Below are 17607 nucleotides of genomic sequence, written 5' to 3'. Positions count from 1 at the left end.
CTTCTAGGGGCCCCCCGGATCCCCTCTCCCCTGCCCCAAGTTTCTTATTGGCAAAACTTGGCATTTGTCCCATTTGCTCTTGCCAACTGATGATGAACAAATGCCCAATTTTGCCAAAAAAGTTGGGACGTCTGGGACAGGGCTCACAAAGGGGACTGTCCTGGCCAAAACAGGATGTATGGTCACCCTAGACTGTAGGGAGCCCAAGCAGCTGGGGGAGCCCAGGGCCCTCCACCTGCCCTGGGCGAGGAGTCAGGGCCCAAAAGCAGCCCCCAACCTGTGTCCCTGCCCCCCAGGGTGCACCATCCAGGATAGGTGAAGGGTCCAGGACTCCCCATAACAGCCCAGGCTTCCTGAGCAGCTCTTACCACAGCCCGCCTTCTGGCCAGGCCGTAGAATTTCACTCAGTGATTCCTGCGTTGAGTCTGTAACTTCTGGCTGAAGTAAGACAATCTTGCTTTAAAGATTTCACATGATGGACAATCCACTACATCCCTAAAAAAGTTGTTTCAATAGTTAACTATAATTACTGTTAAAATCTTGTGTCTGCTTTTCCAGTTTGTTTTTAGCATCAACTTCCAGCCATTGAATCTCATTATGCCTTTGTCTGCTAGACTAAAGGGATCTCTGCTAAATCCTCTCCTTACGATGGTACTAAAACACCATGATCAAATCACCTTTTAACCTTTTCTCTGATAAAGTAAATAGACTGAGCATAAGTCTCTCACTATAAGCCATGTTTTCCAGACCTCAAATCATTCTTGTAGCTGTTTTCTAAGCACTTTCCAGTTTGTCAGCATCCTTTCTGAAGCATGGACAGACACATAAACTGGACACAGTATTCCAATAATGGTCTCACTAATGCTGTAAACAGTGGTAATACCACCTTCCTACTCCTAACTGACATTCCCCTGCTTATACGTCCAATGACCATGTAAGCTATGTTAGCCCCAGCCATGTACGGGAACACATGTTCAATTTTTCATACTCTCCCTCCATCCTATAACCATGGTCCCTTCTTTGGATGAGATCCTCCCTGCTCCTCTAGCTCCTTCACTGCAGATAAAAGGGCCAGAGTGGTGTAAAAGGGCCTTAAAAAACCCATATCAGCTGAGAGGATTTCCCCACTGCAGGCACTATGGAAGACAGATATTGGGCTGAGCTCAGAAGCCCCAGTCCAGCGAGTGTGCCAGGATAGGACTGTGAGAAGAAGGGTCATATCGGGGTGGGACCACAACACACAGCACTATGGAGATTCCTATAGGGCAGCCCAAGAAGGCTGCTGTAACTTAGAGAGGCTTCCAGGGATGTCTAAATTATACCAGGGCCCTCTCCTGGGTCAGAAGGGCATAAAAGTTGCTGAAAGCCTCCCTAGCCCCTTTTTCTTCCTGACCTGTGAATTCTATGCTGTACCTCTTAGAGGTGCAGAACTGAACCTCACCCTTTGTTCCTAGGTGCACAACTGCACTTGGCCGTATTAAAATGATTATTGGAATGGGCTCAGCACCTGTCCTGCTAGAAAGGCTTCCACTGATTGGAACAGCCTTGCTGGCAGCATTAAGAGCCGGATTCTGCGGTCATTTAAGTCAGTGGGAACAGGTGCATAATATATAGTATCCTTCCCAGACTGCTGCACAAATTCGAGGGCACTGTCTAATTTGTGCAGTAGCCTGGGAAGGACACTATATGTTTTCCATTGTACTATAAGGTATGAAATCCAGTACCGTACTCTATGTAGCAAGAGCATCAGCTTCAAAATGCAGTGTATCCTAAATTATCACACTTCATTTTAAAGTTATTTACTAAAACATTCTCCTACACTGATTTTTCTTTTAAGAACGTCACTTTTTAGTAAAAAAAAAAAAGCACCTGTAAGTGCCTACTTCAAAAAATAAAAAGCATATGTCTGAAAATAAAGGCTTTTAATAGGAGCTAAACATCACAAGTGAGCAAGTGTTAATCTTCAATTAGGAATAATTAGTTCTGATTCCATTGAAAAAATCTTACAGTATATGCCATGTCATTATATTAATGAGTCATACAGGATGGAAACTAAATTAAAAGTAATTAGCTATAATTTTGCATCATGTATCAGCATAGAGAAAGTAAAATGCATTTATGGTTTTCCTTCAGGGAAGCTTAATAATTTAATTGAGGCTAGAAATTACATATGACTTGAGTTCAGTTTTCTATTACCAGTCGTCAAGGTAACAACTTCTTTAGAAATGAAATAAAGCTATTTGTTTTTCCTTTGGATGAAAGGTGAATATTATAATATTTTCAAATGGGTTCTTAAAAGATTGTACAAAATTATTTTAAAATTTGAAGGATATGTCTGTATGAACTTAATACTCATAAACAGTGCTGAGAGAGAACCCAGGAGATTGGTGCACAACTAGGTGACTTCAATGTGGTGACCAATGCTAAACTCCCCAAGTTACATACCCATGCCTTGGCTTTGGTTCAGCTTCTATAATGTGTGTGAGAGAAAACCTTAGGGGGAAAAAGTTGGAAATTCCCTGCCATTCCAAGCATAACCACCCAATGGTGTCAAGAAATCCATCAGTTCCTGGGCTTCAGAATACACACACAATGGCTAAAAGATAGGCCAGTAGCACATTCCCCTCCTACTTATCACATCATATAGGTAAACTGCAAAGAGCTTCCGCCTGTTCAGTGTGCATGAATTTCTTTGTTGAGTCCTTCCAAAATGTTGCTGACAGCGATATCTTAGCTTCACTATCATGGAACTTTCATTGTACCTGAGACTTCCAATGTGTGTCTTGCATTAAACTTATGCCCTGGGTACGGGGCTGACAGTGTCTGATTATTTCAATCATTGTTGGATGTAACTTAGTCACCTGTAGCCCATCACAGACTGCAGTTTTCTGGGCCCCAGTGTTTGAGAAGAATGGTAGGCTGGTAACATACCTCAGCTATCACCAGCAGTCTTTGATTCTGAGGCAAGCTACGGCACAGTTTGATTCAGTGTCTCACAGGGGGCTGAAGGAAAACTTTCACTATAGGCTTTGATCTTCTTGTCAGTTTCCATCACTTCCATAAATCTCCAGTCTAAAAACTCGTTCAACTTTGCCCTCACATTCCTGGAATGTCCCTCTCTCCCTTTAGTACTATCGACGTTCACTTTTACCCAGCAGTTCTAGGTTTCACTGGAAATAAATTATTTCATCCGCTATAAAATGCAATTCCTGCCAGATGATCTGAACATCATGTGGTGGTTAAGATCCTCGTTTAAAATGCTCACATCTGGCAGCAGCCCAGCTGCAGCAGCTCTGGGACCCACAGCCAAGACACTGAAATTCATCTTGTGTCCCATCCCTCCCAGCTGGGCATGTAACGCTCCGGATGTCATGGAGAATTATGGGGCACCTCTCTCAGTTCTCATGACAGCACCTGGCCCTATCCTACTCTCTTCTGTTGCCTAGGTTGGAGAGTCCCTGGCCTACCTGATACTTTAAAGAGATATAACTACTTACAGGCAAAACAATAAGTAAATCCAGATTAACTGGCTATCAAATCCCCCACTCTGCAAAATCATTTGCCATGATGATTTCTCAGCTTCTCAGTCTAAAGGAATAAAAACACCACATGGCTGATATTTCCACAAGCTCTTTTTGAGAAAAATTGTTGTATTCAAAATACGTATCTCCCAAAGTTGTCTATGTAAAATACGACGAGCTGCAGGACAATAAGCTCAGAAAACATGGTGGCAGGTAGCCCCTCCACTGTGTTCAAACTAAGTCATCTTAGCCAAACTTAGTCTAAGTCAAATACTAAGTCATCACAGCAAAACCATCTGCAGTTAGAACTCAGATACTTGCATCATCCCAGGTTGCTCACGTGCTGATGCTGGGTGTGCATAGGGTACATATGGCTGCAAATTCAAAAACCAGTTAGTGGTATCAGAGTTGCACAGCTGTAGAAATGCAGGCATTTCACAGGGTGGCAGTGTTATACTTACTGCATTTCTAGTGTCACCCACTACATAGGACAAGAGGTAACAATGCAAGTTTAACAACACTGGCCCAAATACCGCTGAATAACTGGAAGGAACACTTCTAAACATGACCACATCTAAACGTCACATTGGCTTTCACCGCTCCTGCCAACATAGGCTGTGGTTTTGTGATATAAATACGTGTCCCCTCAGAACTCTACAGACACCAGATAGCCATACGAGTATAACAACTTTTGATCATTTCCAAACTGGACTTGATTCAGACTGGAAACCAGAGATGAAAGACTCCATATCCCCATCATCAAGTCTCTGAGCTACCCAGTTCCCCACATAGCCTGTTTCAGTACTTCTCCTTTTCTTATTAATTATTCTTTTAATATAACATGTATAGAGAGAAGACAAACAGGTCAAGCTTAGGTTTTAAATCCTCAAAATTCTGTTATACTTTATAAGCAATTGTACAATTGTTCTGATTCAGCAGTTTACAAACTATGCTTTAATTATTTAAGAGTTCATTTTTATGGATATGCATTTTATAGCTTTTTTTTCCCCTTTGATGTCCACCTTGCTGTGAGTTCAGTAATATTTAAGGTGTATATTCATTTCAATGCAAACATTACATAATGCCATGTTCAGTTTTAATTCCTTCCCCTTACCTACTTCCTACCAAAAAAAGAGAGAAAGAAATCAGGACATTTGAAGTTAAGAAAATAAACTTTTAATTTTGTTACAAAACTGAAAGTTTTGATAACTTCAAAAATAATGTAATGTGACAGCAAATTTAAATCAATCACATAAACATTATTGTCAGAGAAAGGCCAAAACCAGAGGTCCAGATATGTACTTATTTTCCTGTCACAGTCCTAATGCACTTGAAGTCTTTAGAACAGCTCAAGCGAGTTTACCTCTGTAATCAAAACCTGAATCTTGGTATGTGGCGCTGGCCAGCATGGAAACTGAACCTAATCTGGAGACAAGTGATACCAAGTCTGGGTCTTCAGAAGCTTCCCGCCGCCCATCCACCCGCAGTGAGATTAAAATGTGTCAGACAAACAAGGTCACTGATATTTACAGCATATGATTTCAGATGTCATACAACCTCCTCTCAAAGAACAGGAGGACTTGTGGCACCTTAGAGACTAACAAATTTATTTGAAAGCTTATGCTCAAATAAATTGGTTAGTCTCTAAGGTACCACAAGTCCTCCTGTTCCTTTTGCGGATACAGACTAACACGGCTGCTACTCTGCAGCGTCCTCTCAGAGGCTCTACAGTTCAAGCTCTAGACTCTATGACAACTAACTTTAGAAGAAACCCGTATCCAAGCCTCCACAGCCATTCCCTTATTTAGCCATCACTTCCCGCTAGTGACTCATGAGAGTCCATGTAGCAGAAAGTAAATAAGTTCCTAGATCTCAAAAACAAAGTAAAATTTGTGCTTCTATTATCTAAATGGAACAGACAACATCCTCCCCTGACCGTGGACAGGCAGATCTTGCAGGGGAAGGCATTTTATCCTCTCTGTGGCCAGTTTCCTTGACATTTGTGCACTTCTTCCTCAGGCTCAGACGAAGGATTCTTAAGAAGAAAATCAGGGAATGTTTTAAAGGGATCTAGTCTCCTGTAAGTAGAAAACACAATTCTGAAGTTTCTAAGAAACGGAGCAAAAAGTTCTTCTCCTCAGATCTTTATAATGTGATTTTCCTTCAAATGGTTTGCTTCTGGCTTTACTCCATAATGCAATGCCATCACTTTAATGTTCACCATTATTATTAGAGGACCGAGACATATTTTATTGTTGGCTGCCCATGAAAACCCACCATTGACTGCCTCCAATTATTTGGATCCCTCTTTCATGTAATATGCTCTTTCAGCATCTCTCAATTCATAAATAGAGGTTTTAAGCAGCAGTTAACTTTAATAATGTTGTCATCCACTGCAGTTCCTTGAAAAGATTATCCACTTAACTCACACAAGTCAGGACTCCCAAGTTTCAGAAACTCGGAAGGTGATGTTTGGGGTTATGGGATAAAAGAGACAAAAATCACAAAAAAAATATAGGTTTCAGAGTAACAGCCGTGTTAGTCTGTATTCGCAAAAAGAAAAGGAGGACTTGTGGCACCTTAGAGACTAACCAATTTATTTGAGCATGAGCTTTCGTGAGCTACAGCTCACTTCATCGGATGCATACCGTGGAAACTGCAGCAGACTTTATATATACACAGAGAATATGAAACAATACCTCCTCCCACCCCACTGTCCTGCTGGTAATAGCTTATCTAAAGTGATCATCAGGTTGGGCCATTTCCAGCACAAATCCAGGTTCTCTCACATTAAGGGTAAATTTTCAAAACATTGTAAGAGGCTTTAGCTGCACAACTCCTGGCCAAGCTACCCTAACTTAGCCTTTTCAATAAACTTTTAAGGCTGTCTTTGGAAGAGGGACAGGTCACCAGGACAGAAACACCAGCCAATCAGCAAGTGGACAGGGCAGCAAGCAACCACAACTATCCATTCGGTAGATTTATACTGTCCCTCCATTTCTTTACAGAGAGCCTACCTAAAGTCAAACCCCCTTAAAATCACTTCTGTTTAAAGCACCTTTTATCAATTCCTAGACAAAAACCACATTAAGATGGAGTTAAGGTTGAGAGGAGAGCTGGGCAAATAATTAATTTTTTTGGTTCACTGGCAGCTGCAAAAAAAAGAAACACAAAATTTCGTTTTGGGTGAAACCAAACATTATATTTGTCAAAAAAATTTCAGCAAATCAAAATGTCAAAAAAAAAAAAGTCAAAATCAAAATATTTCAATATGACTGAAAAGAAAATTTTCAAATCAAAACATTTCAGTAATGTCAAAAGGTAACGTTTCATTCCAACCTGAAATAATTGCATTTACACTTTCAAGCATTTTCACCCACACAAGCAAAAGACAAAATGGCCATGGGAGGAGGCGGTGCCAGCAGCAGCTCCCTTCTAAGCGGTCACTCATTCTTAGTGACACTTTGTAGGCATTTGCGATGAACAGCCATTGGGCCAGAGAAAATAGTGTGAATGACTGTCCTGGTGGTTAGGGCACTCACCTAGGATGTGGAAGACTCAAGTCCCTGCTCCAGTGACTCCTTAATTATTTATAAAAAAGTGGAATAACTTCAAGAGGAGAGACTGAAAAAAACCCATACTAGAATATCACATAACCCAGTGCTTAGGACATTTTCCTGTAATGGGGGAGACCCAAGTTCAAATCTTCTCTACATCAGGTGTTGGGAAGAGAATTGAACCTCGGTCTCCCACATGCCAGGGGAGTTCCCTTACCACTGGGATACAGCTTACAAATGAGGAGGAGATGGTAGCACACCTCCACGTCCATCCCCCCATTTGGGAACTACTTTACTTGCTTTTGTTAAAATGCCTGAAAGTCAAAATGCAATTTTTAAGGTCAAAACAAAATGAAACATTTTGTTTCAACACTACAGAAAATCTTTGACTTTTTCTATTTTGTCAAAACTATTCAGAGAACTCAACACAAATTCACAAATAGTTTCAGCTGACCTGAAACTGAATTTTTTAGTAAATAAACTAAGTCCAAAAACATTTCACCCATCTCTAGTTAAAAATACATGTCAGTAATTTAGGATAAAATATATTACAGGGACTCAAGCTTTATTAACCCAGTAAATTCACTTAAGGTTACATTTAAAAGAAAACCAGACATGATAAGGGATGGAAATTGACAGTTTGGGCACCCAAACAACCTTAACTCTGCTCTGTAGTGACATAATAAGGGGAAATTGAAAAAAAAATTCGAATGTGTCTTTCAAAATCAGTGTACTCTAATCTGGATCCACAAAACACTAAAATGCCTAAACTATATTTGCATGGTTTTTGCAGTGTCACTACAGAGCAGAGTTGGAGGATAAACATTGTCATGAAGAATAATAAGAAAAAATTACCAATAATCATAAAACATATATTCAACTGTATCCTATGCACAAGATTTCAGAGCTTTAACTATACAGGAAGTCTGACAAGGCAAAACTAAGGTTGTTTGGGTGTTCTAAATCTGCATTTTCAGTGCAAATATTCAGAAAATTCATTCTGAACTCAGAGTAAATTCTGTAATCTTGAAGTGGATATGATATATTCCAGACATAATGCAGGATTCAACTTCTTTGTTAAGTGCAAAATTCAACTCAGCCTTAACTATGGAGTCTGAACCAATGCCTCCACAACAAGTCAGTGAGTCATGAACACCATTATTTAAATTCTTTCCTTGTCAATTAATATCACATTATTTCTAATGACCCTCAGATGTAACACTGAACTGTAACACCATTCTGATGTTTGCAGAATCAGTGTTCCAGTCCACTCCTAGGTAACAACATGCCTCAAGCAAACATGATTGGCAGAAAATGGATTCCTGTAGTCTCCATATTTTTCTGAAATAACATCACTGCACATTACTTGTAGCTTTGATTTGTTTCATTTGATTCTAGTCTTTTTTTCTTTTCTTTTTTTAAAGGTGAAGAGTGCAGTTGAATGGATCAGTGCTGAAATGAACCCTACATGGTAAATTACCTCTGCACTATTATTTCTCAAATGAGCTAGCGCCACTTTATATCAAGCTACTTTTACTTCAGTGTCTTTAATTTTATAAGTGCTTTGCTCCAGAGCTTTCTATTGAGTGAAATGTTTTTTAAATGAGTCTTAAATAATTTAAATATATCTTTTCTGAAGAATATCCCCTTCTAAGCAGGATTTCGTCAACTTTATGTCTTTTAAGAAAAAGAAAAAACAAACAGAGAAAGTACTTTATGATTTCATCCACAGCATTATAAAAGCAAGAGAAACTGGGTTAAAAAAAAAAAGGCCTCAACATTAAGAAGCAGGCACGAACTGGCAAGGATTATAATGTGGGGATTTATTTGCCTTGTTTCCATCTCTTCCTACTTTAATGAAGTCACGAATGAAAGACAAATAAGGGACGTTTCTTATTTTTAATTGGTGTGAAGGGTTGTGTTGTATTTATTGGAGTTCTGAACCAGGCTACTTTATCATCTTAATTCTACCCTTCCCCACACTCATGCCCCTACAGCTCTCAGACTCGTACTGTTTCACAATTTTGGATCATTTAAAAAAATGGTTTGAATGCCCTGACTTTCTGCCAGGTCATTCCTGCATAGGTGACTGGAAATGCCAGGTTTCTGCTTGTGGTGCTCCCTCCTGTGGCTTCGTTGTGAGGAGGAAATGCCTGTTCTGTGCTGCAACCCCTCTATATGGAACTGGAAAGGGATTCAGCCTGCCTAACCAGAAGATCTTGATGGAGATGTGTGGAAACCCTGTACCTCTCTAAACTGCCTTCCTGGCTTCAACTAGTGCCTTTCTCCCTCTTGGAGCAATGCTGCCAGGGGCTCCTCCACCAGCCCCAGACTCCTCCTCAAGACAGATTTAGAACTTGACAAGTTAATGCAGACAAAAGTTTTGTTAAACTTAGGTTGGAATCCTCATGAGTTGGCGGGGATGAGTAAAGAGCTACATAGATTGGCTGTCTTACCTGCCCTGATCCGTCTCCCACAGCCCAGCTTCCTCCACACCCCTGGAGGAACATCTGGGGAGGGAAGGGACCAATGCCACAGAAACAGCAGTCCCTTATGTAGGCCAGGATTTTGGCCTCTCCTTGCAGAGAGGGCAGCTTGGACCAAAAATCCATAAATGATTCCTAAACGGTAGCAGCCAAACCACATCATATATTAGTGAGTAGCATGATACAGGTACAGTACAAGAGCTACTGGCAATATCCTGTGAGGAATTAAAACACTGTTACTACCCCCATCAAGAAGAAATTATGTGGGTAAAATGGGGAAAGGTAAAGAATTATTAACACAACAGTGACAAAGGTGGGCTATCTGATATGCCTTCCTTCAATATGTGCTAACTAGTTCATTAGACAACATAGGAGTGAGTAGCAACTCCCCCTCCACCTGTTTGGTGGTCAGTAAAGTTAGGTGACCTGTCACCTTATTTCACTCTTCCTTATTAAGTTCTTGCACTTCTCTGTTAGGCAGCTAAGAATGGAATAAGTTGGATGGTGACTATGATAAGTTTTGCATGATCTCTAATTTTCTAGCAATATCGCTAAATAAGTCTTTGTACTGTACTACTGAAGAAAGATGTATGGATCAAACTCAGAGTAAATAGGTAAACAGTGTAAACTTCACTGGATTTACCCGATGGCCCTCGTGACAGGTCTGAATTTGCCTTGTTTCTTTTTAGAGTAAATCTCAAGGACAAACGTCTGTATTTTGTCCAGCACTGAGCAGATGACAACTGCAATTTAATGGGCTTAGTCGCTGACTTGCTGGATTCTGAACTACATCCAAGACTGCTATGGGCCTTCTCTTTGGGGCAATGCAACACCCTTGTGTCTTGAAATTGCATTGTGACAAGCCTTTGAATGTCTAGGCCCAGAACTCCCCTTTCAACTTCACAGCTCTGTACGAATAAGGCCACTCCAAGGGCATGCCATGACAGAAAGAGGCGTGCAGATATTTGTACTCTGATATACATGGGAAGAATATAAATGGTGGGTATTACTGAGACATTTTTCTTCAGATATGAGAGTATACACATATACTAACATGATATTACTATTTGCCCAAGATAAGGGAGAAATGTCGTTTCTGGAGCAGATGTGTAAAGTAAGTGCAGGGAACTGAAAGGCAAGAGAGTGAAGAATGACTAAGCAAGTCCCTAGAAATATTAAAGGGCTGTTATTTGTCTCTGTGTTTGAGATTTTTTCCTACACAGTGCCCTCAGACGTAATACCATGCATCAGAGAAGGTGACATTCTTTGTCTAACCCTTTAGTATTTTGATGGATTGCACACACTTTTGGATACATACACAATGGTCACTTGTTCATAGTGAGGGTTGAATCAGGGAATGAACCCTAAAAATACACACCTTACCATACTAAAAAGGTTCTCTGATACCATGGTGCTGATGAATTCTACACTATTCCTACTGGCAGATTTCACAAATCTGCCTCACTAACATATTTGTAGATCTCACTCCACACATTAATGTGAATATGATATTTATATTAATAACAGCATTATTCCTCTGAATGAGTTGCAAAGAAATCAGAGATGATAAAGAAGCCACACCATAAATAAGATAGAGCCAAAAATATATGGAAGGGCAAAGAGGTTACAAAAAGCTGAACTGATGCTCAGTTTAGGCCAGACCCTGTTCTGTTCTGTCCTGTACACAGACACATGGGAGTAACCACGTATAAAGTGCTTCCTTGTGCCAGCAACCCACACCAGCATTCACAGGGCAAGAGAGGAAGCAACTCTGCACAGCATCTACATTCCCAGACTGAACAAGAGAAGGGAGGACAGCCTTCCCCTCTACAACTCACAGGTCAGCATAGCTGTCCTGACTCCTGATGCATCAGTAACTGTATGCTGCACCTGATACTGACTTGGAGTACTTTACTACTTCCCCAGAGCAGTAAGGAAACCAGGAGGGAGACTGTGATTCCTGGAGTTCCAGTATTTCCTAGGCAGCTCCAGGAAAACACAACAGCATGCAGCCTCATTGCTCAGAGCAGACTGAAAGCTCATCATCATCACATATTTATAATCATAAAAATCACAATAATTAATCAATATAAATCACCTTCAACTGAGATACTAAGGGTTTTGCACAGCTGAAATATAAAACCTACCAGTCACAAGAGAAGGAGATTAAACCAGATCATGTAATAACCATAAAACAATTTTTTTTAAAAAGTAACAAAATCACTAAAGTTCCTCTTCCTCTCCAAGTATAATTTTTATTTATAATAATAATAACCAGACTGGGGGGGGCTCTATAGCCCGTGCTCATGGCGTTCACCTGAGGAGGGAAGGGGGCGGGGGGGAACAGCCAGGTTCCAGTCCCTGCTCCAATGAAAATGTAATTATGTATACAAAATAGAACAGCTTCAACAGAGGAGACAGAGAAACCCACCCCAGAATACCAAATATCCCAGTGGTTAGGCACTCACCTGGGATGAGAGAATTGGGTTCAAGTCCCTACTCCAGAGCAGGGATTCGAACCACATCCCAGGTAAGTGCCTTGGGCCATTGAGTACAAAGGGGTTACTACCACCATCGCCTCCTCAGTTTGGTGAAAACTGAAACATGTCAAAGCAAACTATTTCAATGTTCCCAAATTTTTTCTCTTTTTCTTTCCAACCAAAACAATTCACCAGAATGGACCCGAGTTCACTAAATGTTTCAGCGGACCCAAATCTGCATTTTTCAGAAAAAAGATTCAGTCAAAAAAAAAAAAAATCACCCAGCTGTAGTCTCCACATTGTTTTGGAGGGGAAAATAATGACAAAGAAAAAAGCATCCGGGTCCTAGCCTCCACTTGCTCCACCACTACACATCAGGAATCATCAATTAAGTCACACCAGTGTAAGTCTGATGTAGTAGTGTGTGTGATGTGTGTATTTTTAGTTAATATGTGATGTTGTGTGCAATGTATCTGAGTTACAATTCTGTTAAAAACTTAACTTTGCATTTGTTGACATTTATACAAAATCTCAATCAAAAGGATGCATTAATGTAGATTTCTGCACTTGATTTCCTTGTTTTTAAGGGAATTAAAAAAAATACAAAGGAAAAAGAAACAGGATTGATAAAAATCTGAATGTCAGCTGAGATATTCAAATAACCCCACATTCAAATCTGTCTGTCTGCATCATCCATCTGTTGTCTTTGGTCTTATTCTTAGATTGCAAGTTCTTCGGGGCAGGGACTGTCTTTTTGCTTTGTTTGTGTACAGCACCTAGCACAATGAGATCCTGGTCTATGACTGGGGCTTCCAGATGCTACAGTAATACAAATAATAAATGTTCTATGACCTAATAAATAAATGGACTAGTGAAGTAAACACAGTTGTGAGGTCTTTTTGGTCAGAAGGAGGACAAGGTCATTGCAGAGTGAGGAACAAGGGGCTGCATGGGGCTTTTGGAAGATAGACCGAAGATGCTTGTCACTCTGGTGGGTTGAGCATTAGGCAGCTGGGAGATGGTCAGGTTGGGGTTGTTTGTCACTTGGTAGGAGTTCCCAAAGAACTTTCCATCCTCTCTATCTCTAACCATAGCCTTACCATCTCTCTATCTTCTTCTCCATCAAAATGATCTCTCTTCCTCTGTTGTACCCCACTCCCTTTCTTGAAAGGACCTGGGGCAAAGCCACCCCTGTGCTGGGCCATGGTGTAGTGTGACTGCTTTGAACAATATGTACCCTGAACAATATGAATTTGGAGCGTTCCACATCCTGACTGGCCATGCTTAGGGCTTCTGTATGTCTGGAGTTCTGAATAATGAAAAAGCTTTGTGGGGAGCCTGAAATATCCTCACTTTCCTAAGCAGGCAGTAGTCTGTGAGCTCCTGTCATTGTATCATTTAACTTTTTGCAGTAGCTGAAACTCACATAGACATGAACATATTCTTGGCAACATCTCTAAGTTTTGACATGAATAGGAAACCGCAATCAGTTTTCTGCCAACAGGAATGGCATAATCTTCAACGAATAAATCATTTCTCTAACTAGAAGGGCTACCAAGTAACTAAAACATTGCTTATCATAACTCAGAAGAAAATATTTTCTACTGAAAGCGCCATGAGCGTTCTGAACCAAAAGAAAAAATATTAAGGACCATACTTACTATATGTCGTGCGGCAAAGACTCCATCAACTATTGCACAACAGAATGCTGCTACCACTCCAAAGCTGATAAACACGATGGATGCTACCAACTAGAAAGAGAAAAGCGGATTTAACAACTTGTTCCGTGCAATTCTTGAGACACAATTATAAAAAAAAATTGCTCTGACAAACTAGAATGAGACGTTTCACTTGTGTCATCAAATGTAATCCCTCACTTTGCACCACTGCAATGCGAATACCAGTCGCACAAGGCAACAAGGTAGAAATTCTTGCAGCTACCAGTTCCTCTGAATTGATGTACAGCCCAGTCTGCTGGAAAAGCTTAAATCTTTCCACTAAAAATGAAAAAAGCTGTAAGAGCTATTAAATTCAATGGTGATTTCTCCTAAATCAAGTGTACCAAATAAACCAGCAGTGATCTCTGTAGGGAGCATGGCAAAGACAAGAGGCACTTCTCCATTGGCTCAAATAAATCTGTAAAGCTTTGTTACAGCAGTAGCAATTCACGCACACAAATAAGGACCTTGCAACAAACTAATAACCAGCCAAATGCACATCCGTCAACTGTAAGAAAGCTTTTCCTACCCCAACCAGCTTATTGATTCTTTTTCCCCTTAGAAAAATTTGAGGACTGATATTATATTCCATGTTTAGCTCCTCCACATTGTTTATAAGATTTTTCCAAAACTGCCTGGAATCACCTCATTTCTCCTGGAGTTTGTTTAAACATTTCCCAACATTTAAGATGAAGCATTTTATTTTATTTAAAATCAAAACAAGAGCAGAAATACCATCAAAATATCCCAACTTGAAGTGCCCTAGTATGTTACAATTAAATATTATAGCACATCATTCACACATACACACTATATTATAATACTCATCAGCTACAATAATGGAAATGTAGCTAAGTACAGTAGACAGAGATATATCAATGCTCGGTAAGAAGTGCTGGAGTGGCAGGGAAACAGAGAGTATAAGAAAAGGAGCTATGGTAATTTGTGCACTTACAGATGCCCTCTCAACCTTTTAAGCCACCTAAGTCAATTAATATATCTTAAATAATTATTTGCCCTGAAAATCTTCTCACCTTGACCCTGATCCTATTTACCTCTATGTACTGAGAGGAGTCCCACTGATCTCAACAGGACTTCTCGTAGAATATAAACTTAAGCATTTACATAAGTCTTTGCAGGATCAGAACCTTTATTCCTAAGGTGCAGTGCAGGAGGTTTAAGGTTTATTTTATTATTTAACATTAGCTCTCCCCCACATTGACTCCAACAGAGGCCAACTTCCCCCTTACAGGAGCGGCTGCCAGTAACCACAGGAGGCAGGTGAAGCTATACAGATCCTTAGTGCTTGTCTACACTTACCAGGGGATTGACAAGCAGTGATCGACGCATCAGCGGTCGATTTAGCGGGTCTAGTGAAGTCCTGCTAAATTGACCGCAGATTGCTCTCCCGTGGACTCCTGTACTCCACCGGATGGAGAAGAGTAAGGGGAGTTGACAGGAGAGCGCTTCCCGTCGACATCCCGCGGTAAGTAGATCTAACCTACATTGATTTGAGTTACGCTATTTACGTAACTCAAATTGCGTAGCTTAGATCGAATTTCCCCTGTCGTGTAGACAAGGTCTTATTCACACCATCATGGAATCCTCCATTTTTAAAGACTTACATTGAAATGGGCATCCTTGAAGTGGTTATGGGTTTTTACCCTCTGCTTTCTCCCAAGTCTCTTCCTCAGTCTGAATCTAAACCATAGAGATGGAAGGAGAACACATTGGAGCAGCAACAGGGGAGTCGTTTGTCTTCCTGTGTATCTTATAGTCCCTAGCACATTTGGTTGCTATCACAATAACAATAATCTACAACTGCTGGTTTTCGCCTTACAAGTCTACTAGTGACAGTTCTGAACTTGATTTCAATTATCTCATTCAGATTGTAATTAAAATCAATTAAGGACATATTATTCATGGAACAGAAGGGCCAGTGTTACCCTTCTCTTAACAGATAGAGACCAATTCTTATGCCAGCCATACTCTCTCAATAACAGTTGCTTATTCTTAGTTAAGTATTGGGTTCAGTAGGCTTGTGGTTTGCCTGTGACCCAACGAGCACTCTATCACTGTAACATCATCCTCCAAGCACATAATTCATCACTTAAAAACAAATTACAAAAATATTACACAGCTGACATGTCAACCACACTAAGACAATAGGTAATGCCCAGAACTCCAAGCATGCATTACATTGATACACAGGACCAATAAAGGCCAGAGCAGCCTCGTTGGCAGAAGCTTATTAAGGAGACATGTGCTCAGAGTATTTCACAACTGCCCTGGCCATAACTATTTCCAGGCCATTGCCACCACTCATTTTTGGGACTTCGCTGGCCACCATGTTCCTTTTGGTGGAGGAGAGGTTTTGGATACTTTCTAATACTGCAACCTCCCTCCACTCAGAAAACTTATTTCTCTGGAGACTCTGTACCTGGGTTTGTATCAGCAGAATTCAGCATACACAAACTGAACCTGGCTCACAGTTCCCACCTGAAACTTCAACCTTAGCTATGACTCCCCTTGCATTTGTGAGTTTAAGTCACAAGTTAGATCTCTAAAACCTTACTTCATGATGGTTTAGTTTTCACTTACAATAGAGTTAAGTTATTAAGAAGGAAATAAAGAAAGGATTGGAGGATTGGGCCAGAAGAAATCTGATGAGGTTCAACAAGGACAAGTGCAGAGTCCTATACTTAGGAAGGAAGAATCCCATGCACCGCTACAGGCTGGGGACCAAGTGGCTAAGCAGCAGTTCTGCAGAAGAGGACATGGGGATTACAGTGGATGAGAAGCTGGATACGAGTCAGCAGTGTACCCTTGTTGCCAAGAAGGCAAATGGCATATTGGGCTGTATTAGTAGGAGCATTGCCAGCAGATCGAGGGAAGTGATTATTCCCCTCTATTCAGCACTGGTGAAGCCACACCTGGAGTATTGCGTCCAGTTTTGGTCCCCACACTGCAGAAGGGATGTGGACAAATTGGAGAGAGTCCAGCGGAGGGCAACAAAAATTATTAGGGGGCTGGGGCACATGATTTACGAGGAGAGGCCGAGGGAACTGGGATTATTTAGTCTGCAGAAGAGAAGAGTAAGGGGGGATTTGATAGCAGCCTTCAACTACCTGAAGGGGGATTCCAAAGAGGATGGAGCTAGGCTGTTCTCAGTGGTGGCAGATGACAGAACAAGAAGCAATGGTCTCAAGTTGCAGTGGAGGAGGTTTAGGTTGGATATTAGGAAACACTATTTCACAAGGAGGATGGTGAAGCACTAGAATGGGTTACCTAGGGAGGTGGTGGAATCTCCATCCTTAGAGGTTTCAAGGCTCCGCTTGACAAAGCCCTGGCTGGGATGATTTAGTTGGGGTTGGTCCTGCTTTGAGCAGAGGGTTGGACTAGATGACCTCCTGAGGTCTCTTCCAACCCTGATATTCTATGATGCTATGATTCTAAAGAAGGAAAAAAAGAAAGAAAGAAAATAGATACATGTGGGAGAGCTGATAGAACAGACAACAACAGTACCTCTAACACATAGTTCCATTAGAGAATTTTGAAAATGTCTGTTATTTGCTACTTTGACAGTAATTTCTCCTTTAAAAGCACAGGATGTACCCAAGAAAAATCTAGGTCTGAATTATCAAACTGGCCCCTAAAACAGCACCCACACATTCCACACAATACATTCATTTGCAGGCAAAAGCCCCATAATTGCATTTCAAAATGCTGGTTTCACACAGAGAAAATTTGCTGGTATGACATCAGAGACCCACTGAAAAATTTGGCCCTCTTTATTTCTGTTTAAGCCTCTATTTTTAAATGTGTTATTTGCTTGATGTAGAGCC

The 17607-nt window shown here is 40.8% G+C and overlaps 1 protein-coding gene across 5 annotated transcripts in view; it reads right to left on the bottom strand.

The window, feature by feature from the left end:
* TMEM255B (transmembrane protein 255B) overlaps positions 1-17607 on the bottom strand; it is a 110424-nt gene that overhangs the window by 49494 nt on the left and 43323 nt on the right. For all 5 annotated transcript variants that reach the window (XR_014713640.1, XM_084643805.1, XM_084643807.1 and 2 more), the window contains exon 4: positions 13706-13795. Coding sequence is in view for 4 of the 5 variants with exons in the window: in XM_084643805.1 (XP_084499931.1) it covers positions 13706-13795 (90 nt within the window). In the remaining variant the exon portion in view is untranslated. The remainder of the gene's footprint in view (positions 1-13705; positions 13796-17607) is intronic.

The sequence above is a fragment of the Lepidochelys olivacea genome (assembly GCF_965140295.1).
Source record: "Lepidochelys olivacea isolate rLepOli2 genome assembly, chromosome: 1".
NCBI lineage: Eukaryota > Metazoa > Chordata > Testudines > Cheloniidae > Lepidochelys > Lepidochelys olivacea.
The sequence above is the reverse complement of the archived record's forward strand: the minus strand, read 5'-3'. Positions and strand labels throughout refer to the sequence as shown.